This window comes from Rhinoderma darwinii, chromosome 1 (genome assembly GCF_050947455.1).
Source record: "Rhinoderma darwinii isolate aRhiDar2 chromosome 1, aRhiDar2.hap1, whole genome shotgun sequence".
Lineage (NCBI taxonomy): Eukaryota > Metazoa > Chordata > Amphibia > Anura > Rhinodermatidae > Rhinoderma > Rhinoderma darwinii.
In genome coordinates this window covers 421,898,122-421,924,357 of record NC_134687.1, presented here as the reverse complement: position 1 = coordinate 421,924,357, position 26,236 = coordinate 421,898,122, and the positions used below count along the sequence as shown (strand labels likewise).

The window sequence follows — 26,236 nt, the reverse complement described above, 5'->3', positions numbered from 1 at the left end:
CCAGGCATCTTGGATCAAAGAGACAAGAGTCAGCAAAGAGGAGCGTTTGGAAGCTGGATCCACTGTCCAGGCTTTCAATCAAAGAGTTATTCGACCCTATAAGTGCAGCAAAGTGAGCCAAGAATTGTGCTGAATTCAGAGAAGCTTCGTTATGTATTTTCCTGCAGAAAAAAACTAAGTACAGTGACGTCCCCTGGGTGGCTCCAGAAAAGATCCCTGGCAATTTCAAAGTGCTAGCGTCTGCCATAAGGATAGTGGAAGTCTTGGCCAGTTAAGAGACCAGCTTATATACCATAGACGAAGCTGGCTGCTTGGTCAGGAGGACTTCAGATCCAGGCATTTGGAGTGGGAGAAATGCCCAGATTGGAGCTTCCACTCTTTGGCCCTATTGTCGTGTGTCCTCTTTGCTGATTCCTGTCTCTTTGATCCAAGACGCCTGGGTCAATGAAGTCAACCTTTTTATGTTCAAGAAGACGGGTTTAGCCTCTATGATGACTTCTCCTGGCCACAACCCATTTCTGCAGTTTGCCGCTCAGATGTCATTAGCTTCTCACTTTTCAAACATTTCTGCACCTATAAACTAGGATAAAATTCTCATGTCACCACACACTACGCACCTAAATAGCGCTGTACACTTTACCTCTAAATATAACAAAACCATAAACTGTGTCCCTGATTATAATAACAACAATACACTGTGTCCCTGATTATAATAGCACCATACACTGTGTCCCTGATTATAAAATAGCACCAGACACTGTGTCCCTGATTATAATAGCACCAAACACTGCACCTCTAATTATAATAGCACCATACACTGTGTCCCTAATTATAATAGAACCATTCACTGTGTCCCTGATTATAATAGAACCATACACTGTCCCACACACACAGTACTCCCTGTAGATAGTACGCACATACAGCCCCCTGTAGATAGTGCCCCACATATAGCACCCCCTGTATATAGTGCCCCACATATAGCCCCCCTGTAGATCATGCCCTACATATAGCCCTGATACTGTCCGTAGCTGATTGGACAGTGTCAGAGCGAAGTGGGATCCTGCAGTTTCAGTAGCAGAGCGGTGTCTCAATAATAGAGGGGCATGCAGGCAGTTGTAAATATAGGTGATGTATGTGAGAGGGGAGAGCAATCAGGAATAGATTTATTGTAGAGATGGAAAAGATAACGAAAAATAATGACTTCTGAGCTATGGCGGCTTCTTCTGTTGAGCATTCAGACACATATAGGTCCATTTCTAGATTTTTCATAAGCTTCACAGGGGTCACCTGCAAGAAGCAGTAAAATTGCATCATTATCAGGGCTCACGTGCAACCGCAATGTTTCACTTTGGTGATCAGTTTCATGCGATATTGCAGCGTTATGGAAACTTACGAGTGATCTCAGTTTTACTAGGACGCAGGCGACCCTGTATCACTATGGAACCCTAAACTAAAGGGGCTGTCTCATCAAGATAATCCCTTCTAACAGGGAAGCCGCAGGTCCAGCTTCTCTAACACAGGGCAAGTACTATTCCCTACATCTGAATATGGTTTTTCAAATTCATGCACTTGATGCAGGGATAACTCCATTCACATGTATAAAAGAGTTGCAGAAATGTCAGTAAACAATCTGCCACACATTCAGTAGCCATATTGTAACATGCACAGCCGTGGCTCTACATCCACGGAGGAGCTTTCATCCAGTCGTCACCACGCCGGCACAAGACCCCGTGTGCGCGACGTCCTTCGTCTTCTGCCGAGTCTAGCTTTCAAATCCCGAGCCCTAGGCTTGGATGTGTCACGTGACCCTGCTAGTGCCTACTCATTGGATGAACTCGTACAGGACTCTGTTGGGACTGTGTGACAAGTGCATACTTTTACTTGCGGCGCAGAGCGTGGCCGGGGCAGTGGTGGCTTTTCAAGTGTCCACTACCATGGCGTTGGGGTTAGAAACCGGTCCTTACATCAATGATTATGTAATTACAGTTTTTTCTCTGGCTCCTGGACTTCGCATGCAATGCAGTTTATTAATAATAAATAAGTATCGCAATCCAGCCCACGTACTGGTAATTGGAGTGAAAGAGCTGTCCAGTAAGATATAGCGCTCTACCTTATAAACGACTACAGCGCTACATGTGTGGAGCTAGTTCTACTACCTGAATGAGGGCTCTTGTGTGACTGTCCCTAACTGGTGTCCTTCTACTGACTGGAGTTCGAAGAGTCACTGACGGTCATGGCACACCAGCCTCAGGACAGGGCAGGAGCAGAGCCCGACCTCTACAGAGACACGTGGGTCAGGTACTTGGGTAAGTTGTGGCTGCCATGTATTACTTCAGACTAGTGAGAATATTAACTGTCTTGCCTTCAAGGTTAAAAAGTGATACAAGTACCTAAGCGAGACAGACTTCCTGTAAGAGATAACGAAAGTCGTGCGAGGCTTTGCTATTTTCTTAGGGACAACTTTTTCTGAAATGGCCGAGCTCTGCTCATGTAGTGTCAATGGTAATTGCTCCAATGTTGGTAGTACGCAACCTCCCACCGCGCCAAATGTCTGCTCCAGTCTATGAGGGCTCCTGTACACTAAACTACAGTCTATTTCACTAAATCGTATTTGCACTTTGATACGACACAGAATTCTCTACTGTTCTTTGAATCCCTTTGTCAAGCTCCGCCTCCTCAGACCCTGCACTAGGTATACGACAGAACACATTACAGCAGAACTCTGCCGTACACGCTGTGCGCCACATGTATTAACCATTTGACACTTTTTACGCCACATAGTGCCAAGCTTATGAAGCTAAAAAAAAACGTTTTAATTCTGCCCCGGTATTCCTTTAACCCCTTCCTGACCGCCTACTGTCTTTTGGCATCACTGTGGAAAAGGCTTTTGAGCGCTCATTCTTTAACCGCCTTCGCGCACCACAACGTAATAGCACGTCGTGGTGCGAGAGGCAATGTATGGAACGAGCTCTATATGCTGCGTGTGTCAGCTGTGTTTTACAGCTGACACCCGGGAATAAGGGCCAGGAACACTAATCGCGCTGTTCCTGGCTGTTTAACCCCTCAAATGCAGCAGTCAATCATGGCCACAGCATCTGAGGCGGTAAAATGAAGGGGGCGGCTTATTGGTGCCCCACAACGGGTGCTGATGGTTGTCATGGCAGCCTAGAGGCCTAATAAAGGCCCCAAGGACTGCCTTTACTCTGCCTCTGTTAAGCCCTGCCTCAACAGAAGTCTAAATATGACTATATACTGAAATACATTAGTATTGCCGTGTATTGTACCAGTGATCGCTGGTTCAAGTACCCTAGGGGGACTAATAGATTGTGTAAAAAAAACAAAAAAACAAAACCTTTTTTTTAATATATATAAAAATCTTTTTCCTTTAAAGTAATGTAGAAAAGAAACAAAATTGGTATTGCTCTGTCCGTAAAAGTCCAAACTATTATAATATACCATTATTTAACTCACGGTGAACGCTGTAAAAAATAAAAAAAAATTAACGCCAGAATTGCTGTTTTTTTTCTTCAAAAAAATTGAATAGAAAGTGATCAAAAATTTGTACGTACCAAAAAAATGGTACAAATAAAAACTACAGCTCATCCCGCAAAAAATAAGCCGTCACACCGCTCAAATCGACGGAAACATAAAAATGTTCTAACTCTCAGAATGTGGTGAAACAAAACATTTTTTTTTTTTTTTAACAAATAGTTTTTTTTTTTGTTTTTTTTCCAAAAAGTAGTAAAATATAAAAAAAAAAACTATATAAATTTGGTATCACCATAATTGTATTGAGTCGCAAAATAAAAAAAAGTTAAGTTGTCATTTTTACCACACGGTGAACACTGTAAAAACGAAACCCAAAAAACAAATGGAGGAATCGCAGTTTTTTTCCAATTCCAGCCCGTAAAGAATTATTTTTTCAGTTTCCCAGTACATTATATGGTACTTTAAGAGTAGGAACACACACGGCGTAAAGGACCAATTGCGGAAAATCCGCAGCGTATTACAATAGCAGCAGTGTGGGTGAGATTTCAACAAATCTCATCCACACAGCGGGAAAACAAATGCCGAAAAAAACAAACATAAAATTGACCTGCGGTGCGGTTTCTTCAGCCGCAGCATGTCAATTAATGCTGCGGAATCGCTGCTATTCTGTTGTGTGTTTTCCCCATTGAATTCAATGGGATGCTTAAATCCGCAACAAAGTAGTGTGTGTGTGTGTGTGTGTGTGTGTGTTGTGACATTTGCAGTAGAATTGCAGATCCAGCTGCAAAAATCGCAAATAAGAACAAGTTACCCAGAGTTCCCTGCTTCTCCAGTCCTGCCCCCTGGGATGATATTTCATCCCATGTGACCGCTGCAACCAGTCACAGGATGCAGTGGTCACATGGCCTGCAACGTCATCCCAGGGGGCCGGACCACGCACAGAAGAGAGGGACGGGCTAAGTATCAACTTTACATTTTCTTCGGGCGCTGCTTTCCGCAGTGGAAAAACTAAAATGAACAAAATCAAAAAATGGCTCAGTCCTGAAGAGGTTAAAGGGTTATTCCCATCTTCACTTTTAAAAATGATCTTCCCCAAAACTAATTTTCTATTAAAAATAAACCGGCTATACCCCTTCATAATGTTTTCTTACCTCTCCTTTTCCACGACGTGGTCCTGCTCCTCGTTCCCTGGCCTTTCTGATTTAGGGTATGTTCACACGCCCTATTTATGGACGTAATTCAGGCGTTTTACGCCTTGAATTATGTTCGAAAATACGACTCCAAACATCTGCCCATTGAAATCAATGGGGTTATGATGTTCTGTGCATGTCACTTCTTGACGTAATTGGAGCCGTTTTTCATTGACTCCATTGAAAAACCGCTCCAATTACGTCCGTAATTGACGCCACGAAAAACGCGAGTACGAGCCTGAAAACAGCTCCGTAATTTCAGGCGTATTGGACGCTGCCGTGTGAACATACCCTTAGTGGGCGATACTAAGCCTCTTTCTGTGCAAATCCAGCAAGTGGCGCTGTGATATTATCACATCATTGCTTGTAGGTGTGTGCGCGCTCCTGACACTGCGGCTATGAATTTTACTACAATTCTGTGCCACTATGTTCTAACAGGAGTGGTAAAGGAGGTTCCCCATACCCCTCTCATTACCATCTCCTGTTTTAGTGTAAGGGTATGTTCACACGCCTAGCAAAAAAACACGTCTGAACACCAGGAGCTGTTTTCAAGGGAAAACCGCTCCTGATTTTCAGAAATTTTTTAATTAAATTGTTTTTGGATCTGTTTTTCTATAAAGTCCATGAAAAACAGCTCAAATAACGGCTCATGAAGTGACATGCACTTTCTTCACAGGCGTTTAACGCGGCCGTTTTTTACAGCGGCCGCGTAAAAAAAAACAGCCTGTCGGGACAAAACGCAGTTCTTCCCATTGAAATCAATGGGCAGATGTTTGGAGGCGTTCTGCTCCTGACTTTTCGGCCGTTTAAGGCCGGAAAAAACGGCCAAAAATAGGCTGTGTGAACATACCCTTATAATGTCAGTAATAAACATTGGTGGAGCGGACTTCTCTGCAGGTCGGTGTGGAGATGACTGGTTATCAGGGCTGTCACCATGAGCTTACTTTACAAAGTTCACACGGTTATCTCTATATTTGCATATAGAGATAACTGCTTGAGAGCATTGTAACAGCCCTGAGGACTCTGCACATCCCAGCTAAGACGTCACAGACATTAGCTGATCTTCTGAATAGGACGGCTCTCTGACTACTGCGCATGTCTGAGAGCTGACCTATTCACTTCTATAGCACAGCAGAGAGGTGGCCGGGTCAGGAGCTACTGCGCATGCTCTTCAAATGCGCACTCCCGAGAACCCGGCCATACTCAAACAGTTCAGTAGCATCTGCGCAAGCGCGGCCACTGCTTCAGAATCTCGCCAGTGGTCCTACCCATAGGAAACAGACGGACCTGGGATACAACAGATAGACTATCTCAAGAACAGAACGAAAAATAAATATATTGGCAGGTATTTATAACTGTACATAAAGAACACATTTAAATATGATCTTTGAGATGGGAATACCCCTTTAAGCAGGAGCTGTTACGAAGGCCCCATGCACAGGACCATAAAATCGCCCATAATTCCGGGCCCATTCAGTTCTATTGGTCGCGGAAACCTTTCCGTATCGCTACAGATGGGTGTCCGTGCCGTAGAACTGTCCCGGGAATTATGGAGCATGTCCGTTTTTTTTTGTGTGATCAGCCGGCAGTGCCTGCGATCGCAGGCCGTGATTACAGGCACGGCCGTGTGCATGGGGCCTAACAGCTGCTATTCTTAGAGCTGCCTCCTGAATATGGCTGGGATCGAAGGAACCTCCGTTCCCAGCCGTTTAACCATTTGATCTACGCAGTCCGTGACTGTGGCAAGATCAAAGGGGATTCCGGTTTCCTGGTAACGCGATCGGAGACTGGGGGAACCATCTGCAGTCAGCCCTGGGGACCTAGAAAGGAGCCCAGGTCTGTGTGTTCAGTTTGTCTGCTGTTAAGGCACACTATGTGTTGTCCTAACAGGATCCCATGTCATAGTGACACAGTGTAATATATAGTATACAGAAGTAAAAAATAAAGTTGTTAAAACGTTATCCCTTCATAGGAGTAGGGATGTCACGATACCAGAATTTGGACTTCGATACCGATACTTCATGTAGTATTGCGATTTCGATACCAAAACGATACTTTTGCCAACAATAATAATTTTAAAAAAAGTTCTTACGTTTTCTGTGAGGCGCGTGGTGTGATGAATTTTGAGGGTATGTTCACACGGCAGTGTCCGTTATGGCTGAAATTACGGTGCTGTTTTCAGGAGAAAACGGCACTGTAATTTCAGCCGTAATGGCATGTGCAGGCGTCTTTCGCTGCGTCCATTACGGACGTAATTGGAGCTGTTTTTCCATGGAGTCAATGGAAAACGGCTCCACTTAAGTCTGAAGAAGTGACAGGCGCGTAAAAAAATGACCGTCGGCACAGAACATCGTAAGACCCATTCAAATGAATGGGCAGATGTTTGCCGACGCTTTGGAGCCGTATTTTCGGCCGTAATTTAGGGCTAAAACGCCCGAATTACGTCCGTAAATAGGGTGTGTGAACCCAGCCTTCACCTCCATGTGCCTCACATTAAAGGGATCCTGTCATCAACATCTTACCTGTCAAACTCGCCTGACCCCTCATTGGCCGCAGCTGTCCAGAGTTCGTCCCTGTTCTCTTCTTTCCTGAAGTCCTCCTCTGTCAGTAAATGTAGTCATTTAAACTTTTCCCGCCTTTTATGGTAATTAGTTTTCCCTCTGGGACTCAGCTTCTTAACCCCGCCCACCACCGGCACCTGTCCGGCCCTGACTGGCTAAGGAGCTGTCAATCAAAAAGAAGGAGGTGGAGTCCACTCTGAGACGCTGGAGGTATGAAAATCGGACTCTTTTCAGATAAAGATTTGACTCTTTTCTGCTCATTTGTATACGGCGTGGGACCACTGAAAAACGGAATACTAAAGCTACAGAGCTTACTTAAAACATATTTATAGCTTAGATGACAATGATTTCTCACCCACTTTCACCAGGTATTGCTGGCTTTATAGCTAAAATGCTGGTGACAGGTTCCCTTTAATAGTAATTAACCCCGTCAGGTTCCTCAGTCATAATGAAAAACATTGGGTTAGGGCCTGTTCACATCACCGTTCGCTTTCCGTTCCGGGGTTCCGTCGGAGGTTTCCGTCGGGTGAACCCCGCAATGGAAAGTGAAACCACAGCTTCCGTTTAGTCACCATATCCAATCATAGACTAACCAATGTGACAGTACGCCACGCTGTAAAATAACTTATTTCACAGACATTTAGAAAAGGTGCTTTAGACTCTTTCTGTTATGACATTCTCATCAGGAGAATGAAGGTCTCCTGACCACGTTTCACAGTACGAGCTGACCCGTGGCAATTTCTAAGAGAAGATGCTGAAGGCACCTGGCAACACATGTGCATCCATCATACTCGGTGGGCTGTTTGGTGTGAACAGACCATTTTAAGGCATTTGTGGATAGCCTACGGGCTAAAATTAAAATGCTGCACTTTTTCTATTCGTGATTATTTTTATTTATTTCACAATCCACAAAAGTGACATTTCAGTCAGACTATGACCTTCGTCAAAAAAATCAGATTGCGTTAGGAAAAGGTAATACTAAGGGCTCCTGCAAACATCCGTGACATTTTACGCTGCTGCAAAGTATGGATCCGCAAAACACGGAGCACACATGGATGGCAACCGCGTGCTGCCCGTATTTTTCTGTTTTTTTTTCCGCAGATTCAACAGCATAGTCAACTGCGCTATTGATTCCACCTAAAAAACGGAAACCTTACGGAACAGAGACAAACTGAGACCATTAGCAACGGAAGCATTACCATTGAAATCAATGGTAATGCAAACCAAGCTATGGTTTCCGTTTGTCTTTCTGTTGATGGGATCCCCTGACGGAAAGTTCTGACAGAACCCATCAACGGAAACCAAGAGCTGATGTGAACAGGCTACAGACTGTAATTCTGTGTCAGTTCATTGGCATCATATGTGAAATGCAGATCATATCTATACCATGCAATATTGTATATACAACCTTGTTTACTCCTGCAATTTTGAGTGGATTTAATGAACTTTGACAAGCGCAGCTCTTAACATGACTGTACATTATTAATTCAGATTTCCTGAGCTCCAAGACAGAAATGGGTTATGAGTGAAAGTAAAAAAAAAAAAAAAGTCTGTTTTGCCCACTGGCCTCGAATGTCTACCTTGCTGAAAGTATAATGCGCAGTGAAATTATTTTTTCTTTTTTATCTCTTTAAAACAGGACAAAGGCTTTTGGGTAGTAAACGTTCACTCTTGATGCAGTAACGGCCCACAATATGTCATCCTTGCTGCCCATCTCAGGACTGGAGTTGATGTGTGTGGTGAGGCTGCATCATCAGCCACAATCTATTCCTATACTTTGAAGCCTAGGTTCAGTTTCACTGATACTTGCTGCATGGCATTAAGAACCCTGACACTTCTTGCAGCAAACTACATATTGTCAGTGTATTTTGGAATAACATGGACTGCTAAGGGCATGCCCCCACGTGGCGGATTTCCTCCGCAACTGTCCGCATCAATGCCGCACCTAATCCGGGTTGCGGATTACGGCTGCGGATCTGCCCAAAATGTGCAGTAAATTGATGCGGACTAGCTGCTGCGGACTGCGGGAAAAGTGCTTCCCTTCTCCCTATCAGTGCAGGATAGAGAGAAGGGACAGCACTTTCCCTAGTGAAAGTAAACGAATTTCATACTTACCGGCCGTTGTCTTGGTGACGCGTCCCTCTTTCGGCATCCAGCCCTACCTCCCTGGATGACGCGGCAGTCCATGTGACCGCTGCAGCCTGTGATTGGCTGCAGCCGTCACTTAGACTGAAACGTCATCCTGGGAAGCCGGACTGGAGACAGAAGCAGGGAGTTCTCGGTAAGTATGAACTTCTATTTTTTTACAGGTTGCTGTATATTGGGATCGGTAGTCACTATCCAGGGTGCAGAAACAGTTACTGCCGATCGCTTAACTCTTTCAGCACCCTGGACAGTGACTATTTACTGACGTCTCCTAACAACGCTCCCGTAATTCCGGGAGCCCCATTGACTTCCTCTGTCTGGCTGTAGACCTAGAAATACATAGGTCCAGCCAGAATGAAGAAATGTCATGTTAAAAAAGCAAGACGCATCCGCAGCACACATAACATGTGCATGACAGCTGCGGACTTCATTGCGGAATTTAGTATCTCCATTGAAGTCAATGGAGAAATTCCGCCATGAGTCCGCAACCAGTCCGCCACTGCTCCGCAACAGACAGAGCATGCTGCGGCCACCAAATTCCGCTCCGCAGCCTATGCTCCGCAGCGGAATTTTACGCATCGTCTAAACCAGGGGTGGGCAAACTTTTTGACTCGCGGGCCACAATGGGTTCTAAAATTTGACAGAGGGGCCGGGCCAGGAGCATTTGGAGGGAGTGTTTGGGCCGGATATACTAAAGCATTAAATGTAGTGTGTGCAAACCTCATAGCACAGTAAGAACACTACAACCCAATTTATTAACTGTCTTTCAAATGTGAAAAATAGCCCTTATCAGTTAATAAATTTGTCTCAAGGAATATGCAAGATATGGCATTTACATACTATTTCGCAGATACTGGCTGATATTGTACTCTTTGAAAACCGCAACATCTTCTTGGCATATCAGACATACAGCCGTTGATCGGACTTCAGTGAAGAAGTATTTTGTTGTCCACTCCTTATTAAACACTCGGCATTCGCTGTCCACTTTCCTTCTCTTTGGTCCGCTCATTTTCACAGAAGGGCTTAATGGTGACGTGAAACGAAGTGAAAATTAAAGTGAAATAAAGAGAAATACGCGCCACATTAACAACGGTCAATGTGTTTTGAGTGCGCCATCTATTGGGAAAACGTGGGCATTGCAGGGAAAGGGGAAAAAAAAGGAGGTTTTTACTATAATTTGGACAAGTTCGGCGGGCCGGATTAAAAAGCCTAACGGGCCGTATGTGGCCCGCGGGCCGTAGTTTGCCCATGTCTGGTCTAAACGAACACTTCTAAATTTAAGTGGAAGTCAATGGAGAAACGGCTCCGCTGCGGATTAACGCTGCGGAGTGTCCGCAGCGGAATTCAAGTGAAATTCCGCCACGTGTGAACCCAGCCTAACAGGAAGAAGTTGGTAGTCTGCTGCTAAGGAGCAACTGAGAAAATTCTATTCTAATTCAATTGTATGTCACCAACCTCAACAAGGGTGAACTGACTTTAAAGCGGCTCTGTCACCAGAATAAAAATGCTCTATCTCCTACATCAGTTTATCGGCGCTGGAATGTAGTTACTAGCAATGTGTTTTTATTTTAAAAACTATGTTTTTATGCAAATGAGGTCCTTAATGCCCAACTGGGCGTTTTTTAATTTTCAACCAAGTGGGTGTATGACAAAGAGGTGCATGACGCTGGCCAATACGCATCATGCACCTCTCTGCCTTACACCCAAGCTGGATTCACTGAGCAGCGCGGTCTCGCGAGACCGCGCTGTGACGTCACTTCTGCCCACAGGTCCTTCATCCCTGCGTCTGAAGACAACATCTTTCGTCTCCCTCCACGACTGGGACTTCTCATCGGCCTGGAGGGAGACGAAAGATGTTGTCTTCAGACGCATAACTTTGTTAACCCCTTAAGGACGCAGCCTAGTTTGGGCCTTAAGGCTCAGAGCCCATTTTTCAAATCTGACATATTTCACTTTATGTGGTAATAACGTCGGAATGCTTAAACCTATCCAAGCGATTCTGAGATTGTTTTCTCGTGACACTTTGGGCTTCATGTTCGTGGTAAAATTTGGTCGATATATTCAGTCTTTATTTGTGAAAAATTGCAAAATTTAGAGAAAATTTACAAAAAATAGAATTTTTCAGAATTTAAATGCATCTGCTTGAAAAACAGACGGTTATACCACCCAAAATAGTTACTAGTTCACATTTCCCATATGTCTACTTTAGATTGGCATCGTTTTTTGAACATTATTTTATTTTTCTTGGACGTTACAAGGTTTAGAACATAAACAGCAATTTCTCATATTCTTAAGAAAATTTCAAAAGCCTTTTTTTGAAGGTGCCAGTTCAGTTCTGAAGTGGATTTGAGGGGCCTATGTATTAGAAACCCCCATAAAACACCCCATTTTAAAAACTAGACCCCTCAAAGTATTCAAAACAGCATATAGAAAGTTTTTTAACCCTTCAGGCATTTCACAGGAATTAAAGCAAATTGGAAATGAAATTTGCAAATTTCATTTTTTCTGCTGAATTTCAATTTTATTCAATTTTTTTTTAGTAACAGAGAAGGTTTTACCAGAGAAACACTACTAAATATGTATTGTCCAGATTGTGCAGTTTTTAGAAATGTCCCACATGTGGCCCTACTGCGCTCGTGGACTAAAACACAAGCCCTAGAAGCAAAGAAGCACCTAGTGCATTTTGAGGCCTCTTTTTTATTAGAATATATTTTAGGCAGCATGCCAGGTTTGAAGAGGCGTTGAGGTATCAAAACAATGGAAACCCACCAGAAGTGACCCCATTTTGGAAATTACACCCCTCAAGGAATTCATTTATGGTTTTTGTTATCATTTTGACCGCACAGTTTTTTCACAGCACCTATTTGAATTGGGCTGTGAAATGAAAAAAATGATATTTTTTCCAATAAAATGTCATTTTTGATCAAATTTTCTTATTTTCACAGGGAACAACATACCCCATTTTGTTGCCCAATTTGTCCTTAGTGCGGCAATACCCCATTTGTGGTGATAAACTGCCGTTTTGGGCCCATGGGAGGGCTCAGAAGGAAAGGAGCGCTATGTGTTTGTTGGAGTCCAGATTTTGCTGGATTGGTTTTCGGGTGCCATGTCGCATTTGCAGAGCCCCAGAGGTATCAAAGCAATGGAAACCCACCAGAAGTGACCCCATTTTGGAAACTACACCCCTCAAGGAATTCATTTATGGTTTTTGTTATCATTTTGACTGCACAGGTTTTTCACAGCACCTATTTGAATTGGGCTGTGAAATGAAAAAAATTATATTTTTTCCAATAAGATGTCATTTTTGATCAAAATTTCTTATTTTCACAGGGAACAACATACCCCATTTTGTTGCCCAATTTGTCCTTAGTGCGGCAATACCCCATTTGTGGTGATAAACTGCCGTTTGGGCCCATGGGAGGGCTCAGACGGAAAGGAGCGCTATGTGTTTGTTGGAGTCCAGATTTTGCAGGATTGGTTTTCGGGTGCCATGTTGCATTTGCAGAGCCCCAGAGGTATCAAAGCAATGGAAACCCACCAGAAGTGACCCCATTTTGGAAACTACACCCCTCAAGGAATTCATTTATGGTTTTTGTTATCATTTTGACCGCACAGTTTTTTCACAGCACCTATTTGAATTGGGCTGTGAAATGAAAAAAATTATATTTTTTCCAATAAGATGTCATTTTTGATCAAAATTTCTTATTTTCACAAGGAACAACATACCCCATTTTGTTGCCCAATTTGTCCTTAGTGCGGCAATACCCCATTTGTGGTGATAAACTGCCCTTTGGGCCCATGGGAGGGCTCAGAAGGAAAGGACCACCATTTGGCCTACTGGAGCTTTTCTGGTGCTAAGTCATGTGTGCAGAAGCCCCTGAGGTACCAGTACAGTTGAAACCCCCGAGAAGTGACCCCATTTTAAAAACTACACCCCTTAAGACATTCATCTAGAGGTGTAGTGAGCATTTTGACCCCACAGGTACTGTGTAAAAGATAATGCGCAGCAGATGGTGCAGTGTGAGATTTGCAATTTTATATATGTATATGCCATTTCAGTGTCCAATATAGTGTGCCCAGCATGCGCCACCGGAGATATACACCCCTTAAATTGTAATGTGGGTTCTCCTGGGTACGACAATACCCTACATGTGGCTGTTATCAGCTGCCTGGGCATACGGCAGGGCTCAGAAGGGAAAGATGAGGGGGGTAAGCTGTGCGGAGTGCATCAGGGTAAATTAAAAATCAAGGGATGTATGATACATTTTAAAACAATCTTTTATACAGAGCCCTGGTTTTTCGGGACACGTGTCACATTGGTATATTGTGTTCTTCCTTATCCCCCTCTTATAGCAGACTCTGCACCTCTTTTGACTCTTTCCCTTTCCACCGGTTTGGGGACCTTCTCCTGGAAAGTGTTGCCCTGGTACGATGCGTGTGGCCTCGCTTCCAGAAGTACTGGGTGCCCCCCCTTCCTGGTCCCTAAAGATTAGATCTTGAAATTCCAGGAAAGTTCCCCTCTGGCCTGCACATCGACGTAGCACATACGCATTGTACAAAGCCATCTGTATGATGTGCCCGGCCAGCTTCTTATACCACACCGCATGGCGCTGTAGGGCTTCAGGACTTGATTTGACAAGTCCATCCCTCCCATGTACCTATTGTAGTCCAGGATGCAGTCTGGTTTGGGGGTGGCCTTTCCTTCATATATCCTAAACCTGTAGGTATACCCTGATGCACTCTCGCACAGCTTATACATCTTCACGCCATACCTTGCCCTCTTACCTGGCAGGTACTGGCGGAATTGAACCCTCCCTTTAAAATGTACCAGGGACTCATCAATAGAAAAACACTTCTCGGGGGTGTATGCTTGGGAAAACCGGGCACTGGAACGGTCTAATAGGGGTCTCCGTTTATACAAACGGTCAAAACTGGGGTCATCTCGGAGTGGGCACGGCTCATTATCAGTATAATGTAAGAAGCGAAGTATTGCCTCATTTATTTATTTTTTTAGGTTCCAGTTCAGTTCTGAAGTTGCTTTGAGGGGCCCATATATTAGAAACCCCTATCAAACACCCCATTTTAGAAACTAGACCCCTCAAAGTATTCACAACAGCATTTAGAAAGTTTATGAACCCTTTAGGTGTTTCACAGAAATTTAGAGCAAAGTAGAGGTGAAATTTACTCTTTTTATAACACAAAAGGATTTATCAGAGAAACACAAATTAATACATATTGCCCAGATTCTGCAGTTTTGATAAATATCCCACATGTGGCCCTCGGGCGGTAATGGACTGAAGCACCGGCCTCCGAAGCAAAGGAGCACCTAGCGGATTTTGAGCCCTCTTTTTTATTAGGCACCATGTCCGGTTTGAAGAGGTCTTGTGGTGCCAAAACATTGGAAACCCCCCAAAAGTGACCCCAATTTGGAAACTAGACCCCTTGAGGAATCCATTGTAGTTTTCATAGGGTGCATGCCGCTTTTTGATCAGTTTTTATTCTATTTTTAGGTGGCGTGGTGACTAATAAACAGCAATTCTACTATTGTTTTTGTATACTTTTTTTTTTACAGCGTTGACCGTGCGCTATAAATGACATATTCACTTTATTCTGCGGGGCGATACGATTACGGCGATACCAGATGTTTATAGTTTTTTTTTATGTCTTATGGCGTTTGCACAATAAAATACGTTTTGTAAACAATCATTCACTTTTTGTGTTACCTTATTCTAAGAGCCATAACGTTTTTATTTTTCAATCAATAAAGCCGTGCGAGGACTTATTTTTTGCGTAACGAACTGTATTTTCCTTCAGTACCATTTTTAGGTACATGCGACTTTTTGATCGCTTTTTATTCCATTTTTTGGGAGGTGAAGTGACCAAACAATTGTGATTGTGGTACGGTTTATTAATATTTTTTTTTACGGCGTTCACCGTGCGGGATAAATAACAAAATAATTTTGTAGTTCAGGCCGTTACGGACGCGGCGATACCAATTATGTATAGTTTATTTGTTTGTTTATATATTTTTATTAATAATAAAGGACTGATAAGGGAAAAAGTGGGACTTTTACTTTTATTACTTTTAAAACTTTTATTTTCTTATTTTTACACATCTTTTTTTAACTTTATTACTTTGTCCCACTAGGGGACTTGAGGGCAGGAGGCCCCGATCGCTATTCTAATACACTGCACTACATGCGTAGTGCAGTGTATTAGAACTGTCAGCTACTCACTGACAGCAAGCATAGTGGGTCCTGACGTTGTCAGGACCCACTAGGCTTCCGTCTATGGCATAGCCGGACGCCATTGTTTGGTGTCCGGTTGCCATAGTCACCATCGCCGGCCGCTATCGCGTAGCAGGCCGGCGATGGCAGCTTAACCCCTAAAAAGCCGCGATCTCTATAGAACGCGGCTTTTAAGGGGTTAATCAGCGGGGACACAGCGATCGGTCCCCGCTGTAGGAGCTGTGACAGCTGCTGAACAAGACAGCAGCGTCACAGCTCCTGTATGTGTCGGGAGGATGGCCGAAACGGCCGTTACTCCCGAGACGTACTATTACGGCATGGAGCGCGAACGATACAGCTGCCATGACGTAATAGTACGTCAAGGAGCGGGAAGGGGTTAAACAGTTTTTAAAATAAAAACACATTGCTAGGAACTACATTCCAGCGCCCATAAACTGATGTAGGAGATAGAGCATTTTTATTCTGGTGACAGAGCCGCTTTAATCTGCTCATAGATAACCATATATCTGGCATTGCTTTGACTGCCACTTGTTTAGCCACCAATTCCATAGCCATCACATAAGTATTATTTTCTGATGAAGGCCATAAAAGTTAACAGACCGCTTCATACATATATAAAATCGAGATGTTTGATGACTAGAGACTTGATAAAAGACATGATGTTAAAGTGCTTGTCCAATTCACTAATGGCATTAAAAAATATATGTATATATATTATATATTACAATAAGCCGCTGAAAAAAAAATATAAAATTAACCTGCAAGATTCTCAGATATCAGGGTAAATTCACACATGGTGTAATTTTGTACTGAAAAAAAAAAATCTGTTGCAGATTTTATTTTTTCTACCAATAGGATCCACAGCAGATACATGGTTAACAAAACTTTTCCATTACACCCCCCCACCTCAAAATGGTGGCATAACTTATTTTTTTCCCCCATATTTTTTTTTTTAATGTTAGTAAATACTCAGTTATTTGCAATATGGCAGGATGAATGTAAAGTCCTCTATCAGAAGATCTAAACACAGCATCTATCTCTACTAACTAGAGGATACTGTACTGGTGGCACATTGAGTAACCACAATTCCCCATGTGCCACTATATGGTGCCTACATGAGGGGAGTATACCTCTGTATATGGCATGAGATGGACCATGTCAAAGTTTGTAAAACTGGAGGTACAGTATGGTCGATGTTTTATCATCTGTACAACGCAACCGTGTGTATTGTCGTATCACCTGATATCACTTTCTTGGAAGTTGCAGTATACATGCTAAACAGAACTGTAATTTTCCTATCTTTCAGGCTATGCCAATGAAGTTGGGGAATCATTCCGTGCCCTAGTACCTAAAGCCCTTGTTTGGGCAACCTATGGTGTATCCACAGCCTATGTAACTGCAGATGCAGCAGATAAAGGACGCAAAGCAGCTCAGGTATTTATCCTGGTTTATTCATGATGGTTTCCATAGGGCTTGATTCACACATGGCATATGTTTACCCCACGGGCTTGGCCGTAGCGAATTCTCTGCAATATCTGCATGTCTTACATGTTGATTTGCCACGGATTTCACATTTTGCAATGCAAAGTGTAGAATCAGTGTCAAATAAGCATTAAAATCCACATGTAAAACGTGCAGATTTTGTGGAGGATTCAATGTGGATAAGTCTGTGGTGTAAAAATACATGTGTGAATCCAGCCTACAGTAGTTTTAGGCCATAATGGGTTGTCGGGGGATCATCAAAACAAACGTGCCAAGTCAAGGAAACGCCATCAAATAATAAAAGCATAACTTCTGTTAACCCCTTCCCGACATTTGTCGTAAGTATACGACATGGAAAGCCAGTGCTTCCCGCAAATTGTCGTATACTTACCACAAATCCATGGCACCGGCTCAGAAGCTGAGTCGGTGCCATCATCCCCGGATGTCAGCCATATCTTACAGCTGACATCCTGCTGTAACGGCGGGGACCGAAGGTAGCTCCGATCCCCGCCATTAACCCTTCAGATACAGCGATTAGATCCGATCGCTGCATCTTTGAGGTTGTTAGCAGATCGGCAGTTGGGCCCTGCAATCGCACGACTGCCGACTGCTATTGTGACACCAGGAGACCCAACAATGACCTCCTGTTTGCCATTACGGAAGCCGATTAGGCCCCGCTCGGAGACTAAGCCTAATCAGCTTGCGGTCAGTGAATGACTGACAGATCTAATACATTGCACTACGTAGGAAGTGTAATGTATTAGAAAAAAAAATGTGACAGTTTTAAAGGGAATGTGTCCCTAGAATTTTTTTTTTTAGTTAATTATATACAAGATTAGACATTGTTCTAATTTTTATTTTTTTCACAAGTCAGGAAATATTATAAATTAGATTCTAATTTATAACATTTCCCCGTGCTTGTCACTAGAGGGAGCAATTCCCAAAATTGCAGCATTGGCATGTGGTAAAGCAACCACATTGCTTGATGCTGCAAAATTTGAGGAGACACACGCTCTAGCGTCCCCAAACAATCCCCCCTCCTTTATCCTGGCTAGTGCCAGGAGAAAGGAGGGGATTGAATGTTCAAACCTCCTACACTGTGTGCCGCCATTTTTTGAGCGAATGCACAGTGTAGTAGGCTTACATACAGTAGTAATCACACACTAAAACACGAACATACACACACATCACATACACAAACATAACTTACCTGCTCCTGCCGCCGCTCCCTCTGGTCCGTCCGCTCCTAGTGCTTGCTTCTAATCATATGTCCGGAAGCTGCGACCGGAAGTAGTCATCTTACTGTCCAGCCGCGGCTTCCGGTCCACAAGAAAATGGCGCTGGATGTCGCTCGGCCGAAGACCTTCCTTTTGGACTGTGGGAGCGGCGCATGTGCCGTTTTCACACAGACGGCGTACACCATAGTGAATGGAACGGCTGCCGTTCGCATTCTCTATGGGGATGTATGTGCCGTATTCCATCTCTGTATGTGTCGTTAATCGACACATACAGAGATGAAAAAAAAAAAATGGCAGCCCCCATAGTGAAGAAAAAGTTAAAGAAAAAAAAAAAGTAAAACAAAAACACAAATAAATAAAATTTATTTTAATAAAACACTAAAAGCAAATTGATATAAAAGATATTTTTTTCGCGACACCCTTCCTTTAAGTAATAAAACACAAATCGCCCTTTTTCCCTTAAAAAAAATAAATAAAACCATACATATTTGGTATAGCCACGACCGTAACGGCCTAAACTATAAAAATATTATGTTATTTATTCCACGCCGTGAACGGCGTAAAAAAAAAACAAACCGTAAAAAATAATGCCAGAATTTGTTTTTTGGTCACTTTGTCCTACAAAAAGTGAAGTGATCAAAAAGTCGCACATATCCAAAAATGGTGCCTATAAAAACTAACTCGTCTCGCAAAAAAACAAGCCCTCATACAGCACAGTCGACGAAAATTTTTTTAAAAAAAAGTTATGGTTCTCACAACATGGCGACAGAAAAAAATAAATTTTTTACAAAAGTAATTTTATTGTGCAAAAAGTTATGAAACAGAAAAAAGTTCTATAAATTAAGTATCGCCGGAATCGTACGGACCCGCAGAATAAAGGTAACGTAATTTATAACGCATGGTGAACGCTGTATAAAAAAGGATGGCAGAATTGCAGTTTTTTGGTCAACTTGCCTCTCAAAAAATAGGATATAAAGTGATCAAAAAGACGCATGTACCCCAAAATAGTACCAATAATAAGTACAACTCGTCCCGCAGAAACACAGCCCTCATGCCACTACGTCTATGAAGAAATAACATTAGTTAAGGCTCCAATAAGCCAGGAAAAAAAAAAATATGCAGTTGTGCAGGTCTGAGCGGAACATTTAGTCTGTTTCAAAAGGCGATTTATCGGGGCCCTAAAATTAGGGAACCAGGAAGGGGGGGGGCCCAAACATATCTGCTAGAAGCGAGGGTGCCTGTATTATACCAGGACAACACTTCCTAGCAAAATTCCCCAAACTGCAAAAGGCGCGGAGTGTGGACCAAAAGGGGGACAAGTAAAGACACCGTTTATCAGTGCGACACCGGCCTGTGCAGAAAGGATTGCTTCACAGCGTAACACACATCTATGGATTATTTTATGGTTTACCCCATTATACCACCCCCTGACTAGGCCCCTGATGTACTCTGCCCAGCTTACATGTACCCCCATATTATTATACCACCTGACTATGCCCCTGATGTACTCTGCCTGGCTTACATATGCCCACACATTATAAACGGAAACACCAGTAATACTCAAAACAAAACTACTACCAAGCAAAATCTACACTTCAAAGGCCAAATGGCGCTCCCACCCATCTGAGCCCTACAGCGTGCCCAAACAGCAGTTTACTTCCACATATGTTGCACCTCCATAGCCTGGAGAACCCTTTTAACAATTTTTGTGGTGTATCTTTAATGGCATAAGCTGGGCACAACATATTTGCCACTGAATTGGCAATTCTGGGGAAAAATTTTAAATTTGACTTTGCACCATCCGCAGTGCATTCATTTATGGAAAAGACCTGTGGGGTGAAAATGCTCACTACATCCCTTAATAAATGCCTTGAGGGGTGTAGTTTCTAAAATGGGGTCACTTCTGGGGAGGGGGGGTTTATTATTTCCCATCTGAGCCTCTGCAATTGTGAACAAATTCTGTGTAAATCGCCAAATTAGGCCTCAATTTTGCATGGTATTCTCTCACTCCTGAGCCCTGTCAAATGTCCAGGCAAAAGATTAGGGCCCCATGTAGGGTGATTCTAAAAACGGGAAACACAGCATAATAATTAGAGAGCTGTCTTGTTATGGTGGCACAAGCTGGGCACCACATATTGGCATATCAATTGAAAAATCTAATTTTTACTCTGCAATAATCGAGTGCACACTAATTTATGCAAAACACCTGCGGGGGTTAACATGCTCACTACACCCCTAGGTGAATACCTTGAGGGGTGTAGTTTCCAAAATGGGGGGTTTCCACTGTTTTGGTCCCACAGGGGTTTTGCAAATGCTACATAGCGACCAGAAACCAATCCAGCAAAATCTGTACTCCGAAAGCCAAATGGCACTCCTTCCCTTCTGAGCCCTGCTGTGTGCCCAAAAATGAGTTTATAACCACATATGTGGTATTGCCGTACTTGGGATAAGTTGCTTTACAAATGTTGGGGTTCTTTTTTTTCCTTTATTTTTTGAGAAAATGAAAAATTGTAAGCTAAAGCTACATCTTATTGAAGAAAAAGGATTGTTTTTATTTTCACTGCCCAATTCTAATAAATTCTATGAAACACCTGTGGGGTCAAAATTATCACTACACACGTAGATGAATTCCTCAAGGGGTGTAGTTTCCTAAATGGAGTCACTTTTTTGGCATTTTCATTGTTCTGTCCCCTCAGGGGCTTTGCAAATGCGACATGGCCTCCGCAAACCATTCCTGCTAAATTTGAGCTCCAAAAGCCAAATGGCGCTCTTTCCCTTCTAAGCCCTGCCGTGTGTCCAAACAGCCGTTTATTACCACATATGGGGTACTATTTTACTCGGGAGAAATTGCTTTTCATCCTTTAGTCCTTGTGGAAATTAGAAAAAATTAGCTAAACTTACATTTTCCTTTAAAATAATGTCGATTTTCACTGCCTACTTCCAATAATTTCTGCAAAAAACCTGCGGCGTCAAAATGCTCACTATACCCCTAGATAATTTCCTCAAGGTGAAGTTTCCAAAATGGGGCCACTTGTGGGGGGTTTCCACTGTTTTGGTACCACAAGAGCTCTTCAAAGCTGACATGGTGCCTAAAATATATTCTAATAGAAAGGAGGCCCCAAAATCCACTAGGTGCTCCTTTGCTTCTGAGGTCTGTGCTTCAGTCCAATTCCACACTAGGGCCACATTTGGGATATTTCCTAAAACTGCAGAATCTGGGCAATAAATATTGAGTTGCGTTTCTCTGGTAAAACTTTGTGTTGCAGAAAATCATTTTTAATCCTTTTTTTTGTAACAAATAATACAATTTAGTTTAATTCCTGTGAAACGTCTAAAGGGTTAAGAAACTTTCTAAATGCGGTTTTGAATACTTTGAGGGGTGCAGTTTTTAAAATGGGGTGACTTTTTGGGGGTTTCTAATATATAAGGCCCTAAAATCCACTTCACAACTGAACTGGTCCCTGAAAAAATAGCCTTTTGAAATTTTCTTGAAAATGTGAGAAATTGCTGCTAAAGTTCTAAGCCTTGTAACGTCCTAGAAAAATAAAAGGATGTTCAAAAAACTATGCCAATCTAATGTAGACATATGGGTGATGTTAGTGACTATTTTGTGTGGTATAACTGCCTGTCTTACAAGCAGATACATTTACATTTAGAAAAATGCTAATTTTTGCAATTTTTCACTAAATTTTGGCGTTTTTCACATTTAAATACTGAATGTATCGCGCAGATTTTGCCAGTAAGGGTATGTTCACACACACTATTTACGGACGTAATTCGGGCGTTTTTGCCCAGAATTACATCCGAAATAGCGGCTCAATAGCGTCGGCAAACAACTGCCCATTCATTACGATGTTCTGTGCAGACAGTCATTTTGCAAATGGAGCCGGTTTCCATGGAAAAACAGCTCCATTTAACGTCCGTAATGGACGCAGCAACAAGCGCCTCAACATGCCATTACGGCTGAAATTACGGTGCTGTTTTCTGTTTTCCAAATCCTGCCATGTTAAAGTGGCCTAAGGGTATGTTCACACATGGACTTCCAGCTGCAGAAACTACTGCAGTAAGTTTACCATTCTACAGATCCACATCTTAATGAGGCCTTTAAAAATCCATGGTTATATTGCAATCTGCCACATGTGAACATACCTTTAGGGTGTATTCAGACATTGCAGCTTAAGCAGCATAAAAAAATACATGCAGTTTGATATGTTGGAGTTATTGAAAGTGAAACATATTTAACATGTTTCATCTGTAAAAACCACAATGAAAAATGCAGTAAAGCCGCACATTGTGTTTGATGCAATTCCAACCGCAACATTTGAATACGCCTTTAATTTTTTATGAGCATGTAATTCTTGCTGCGTGGAATACAGGTCACACATTGTAGTTACGGATTTATTTTCGGTGCGATATAGCTATGCACACTATGTGGTTTTCTAAGTCTATTATTTTGTGTGTCTTTAGGCAGATGGTCCAGGTCGGACAACAGATATCACAGTCGCTGTGGTAGATACATTTGTTTGGCAAGCTCTTGCATCAGTGGCCATTCCTGGATTTACCATCAACCGATTATGTGCCGCTTCTCTTTACTTGATGGGACGTGTCACCCGCTGGCCTAAACCAGTACGCAAATGGGCTACTACTGCAATAGGTCTCTCAGCTATTCCAGTCATTATAACACCAATAGACAGGTAGGATTTATTTTGTGGTAAGCACTCTGAAGATATGACAGGGGCTTAAGATCCCCTGCACGTGCTGAAATCTGACAAAGTCAGCTCCATTAATCCAAATTGGGTTGTTTCTGCAGCAAGCATAAAAATGAGCAGCGGGCCTAAGGGTGCAGTCACATGCAACAGATTTTGGTACAGAAATTTTCTGCTATTGAAAACAACCTCCATTCATCTGAATGGCGTAGTTTCTGCAGCAAGCTCATGCTTTTCTGCCAGTTCCATTCAAACTAATGGAATGGAGTTTGTCGAAGATTTCTGCAGTACATCTGCCGCATGGGACTGCATGCTAAGGCCTTGTTCATACAGTTCAGATTTGCATTTTTTTTTTATTTAAAAAAAAATAAATAATTCTCAGCAGGTTGTATTCATGGATGTTTAACTTTAAGCAAAACACCTATTTGTGAAGAGAACTTTTCACCTCCCCCAACATGTGCAGCATGTTATAGGAAAGGCTTCAAACCCTGTGTCACATAAAAGGATTTTTCGACCTCCCTCAGTTTTTTACATATCGGTGCCGTTATATTTGGCGCCTGATATGTAAATAAGCCCCTGGGGCATTGCCAATGGGGCATGATGTCTTCGCTCTGACATTGTCCAATCAGCTGTGGGCCGTGTCAGGGCGGCTAGCAGTGTGTTCCCTCCCGCGAGAACACAGACTTGGTGGTTGTGCTACAGATAGCGTGGGCGTGCACATTGACAGATTTAAGTAGATCTCCTCAGTCTCTGCTTCTCCTCCTAGTCTCTTTGCATTTGTGGCAGCGGGAGTGGTGACATCGATGTGCGAGCGAACGGCTGTGCGCGCTCATGCTATCTGCAGCACAACCACCAAGTCTGTGTGTGTTCTCGCGGGAGGGAACATAGCCGCCCTGACACTGTCCAATTAGCTGCAGACAGTGTCGGAGCGAAGACAACATGCCCCCTTGCCTTTTAGTTAGAAACACCCCATTGACTGTTCAGGGGCTGATTTACATATCTGGCACCAAATATAACGGCACTGATATGTAAATAATGGAGTGAGTTAGAAAAATTATTTTGTGTGAGACCGGGTTTGTGAAGCCTTTACTATAACATGCTGCACATGTTTGGGGAGGTGAAAGGTTCTCTTTAACTGCACCATTACAGATTCTCTTGTGATCCTGCCTATAAAAAAAAAAAAAACTTTTACAGCATTAATATAGGGGAAAAATAAAAAAAAAATATATAATGCTGCATGGTTTGTTTATTTTTTTTAGCCCGTTCATGTTTCACACTAATCTATTAAATGAATTCTTCAGATTAGTAGTCACCAAGATACCAAATGTGTAGGTGTTTTTTTATTTTATTTTTTAAGACTTGGGATTCAAAAAAATAGGTGTCCCATGTAGGAATAACTTTCACAACTATCTTTTACTTGTAATGTATTAGCATACAAGAGCATGCTATGTCACAGGCTACTGTTAGGGCAGCACATATTGTGCCCTAACAGTAGGCTAAACTGAGCAGACAGTTCTTTCTAGGTCCCCTGGCCTTTGATCAAATCATTGGGTTTCCAGTGACCATCAAAGAGGGGAGTTTCCTTTGATCGCTGCAGTCCATGACTGTGGCATGATCAAACAGCTGAAAGGAGCACTCAGCCTCTTCTACAGCAATGCCAAGAGACGTTGCTGTAGCACCTGCATACCATCAAGAGATGGTGGGTGCACACACCTCAATGAATTAAGATATGAAAAGTAAATTTTAATAATAAAACTCAGATCACTGTGTAATGAATCTATATAATATTTCAAGCATTTTTTTTGGTTTGATTATGGCTAACAGTTAATGAACCCTCAAAATGTTGTGTTATATCAAGTCCAGGGTCAATGCAGCATCTAGCAGAAAATTTTCGATCACTTCATGCTTCCCTCTGCTGACCAGCTTTATGGAGATGCGGATTGCATTTTCCAGCAGGACTTGGCACCTGCCCACACTGCCATAAGTGCCAATACCTGGTGTAATAACCACAGTATCAGTGCGCTTGATTGGCCAGCAAACTCACCTGACCTATACCCCATAGAGAATCTATAGGGTATTGTCAAGAGGAAGATGAGACCAGACCCAACAATGCAGACGAGCTGAAGGCCGATATCCAAGCAACCTGGGCTTCCATAACCCCTCCATGCCACGCCACATTGATGCAGTAATTCATGCAAAAGGAGCCCAGACCAAGTACATATACTTTAATAGGCCAACATTTCGGTATTAGAAAATTATATATGGCCAATTTCAAAAATTATTTGAGACTAAATTTTGGGTTCACATTAACGGTTAGCCAAAATCAATCACCATTAAGAGAAAAATTGCTGGAAACAGATCAGTGTGTAATGAATCTATATAATATAGGCATTTCACTTTTTGAATTGAATTACTGAAATTAACTTTTTGGATATTCTAATTAGTGTGAACGGGGGTTGTCCAGTTCAATTTATGTCTGATTCCAGTGCGGTTTTCCTGGTTAACTGACCTGAATAAGGGACTGCAGCACTGAATAAGACTTTCAGATAATTGTTTCAATTGTTAACTATTCACACAAGACTGCAATTGTAGGATCAGCACCCTATCAGCAGAATTGACCTGGCACTTTGTACCAAGCAAAATCTAAATTCTGAATGATCAATTGCATCCGGCATGGAGTATATGATGCAGGATTACAATGGCAGCATCAGCATACTCTATTTGGGGGGGGGGGTTCTAAATACAGAGATCCGTTGTAGTTAAACTATCCATATGTGTTCCATTCTCCAGATCAGTGGACTTTATGCTGGACTCAAGCCTTCGCAGACTCTATAATACACATGACAAGAAGCCAGGTGAAGTTCGGCCTACTTGATCCTTAACACTTCGAATCTCAACTAGAGGATGCGTCCAGGACAAATGTGACAGGACTACACCCCTTTCAAGTTTCTGAATCATATATTAGAGTAATTATTTTAATTTTGAGGGGACTAATGGATCTACAATAAAGTATTCTTTCTAGGATCAGTTTCTCGAAGTGTAAGCCATTTGGCTGTTGTGGTATATTTTAAATAAATATGGACAGCAGGAGTGGACAGAAGAAAATGTACTAACACTTTAGAAACCACGATGGGGCACATTAACGGACTTATTTAGGCCAGGCAGTCAGAACATGTG

At 42.5% G+C, this 26,236-nt stretch overlaps 1 protein-coding gene across 1 annotated transcript; it reads left to right on the top strand.

Annotated features, from left to right (window-relative positions):
* The first annotated feature begins 1,896 nt into the window (after positions 1-1,896).
* Positions 1,897-26,054, top strand: MTFP1 (mitochondrial fission process 1). Its single transcript, XM_075829573.1, has 4 exons — positions 1,897-2,306; positions 16,940-17,067; positions 22,821-23,047; positions 25,850-26,054. Exons 1-4 carry the CDS (start codon positions 2,234-2,236, stop codon positions 25,932-25,934), a joined length of 513 nt encoding a protein of 170 aa, XP_075685688.1. The 5' UTR covers positions 1,897-2,233; the 3' UTR covers positions 25,935-26,054.
* Positions 26,055-26,236: the final 182 nt, after the last annotated feature.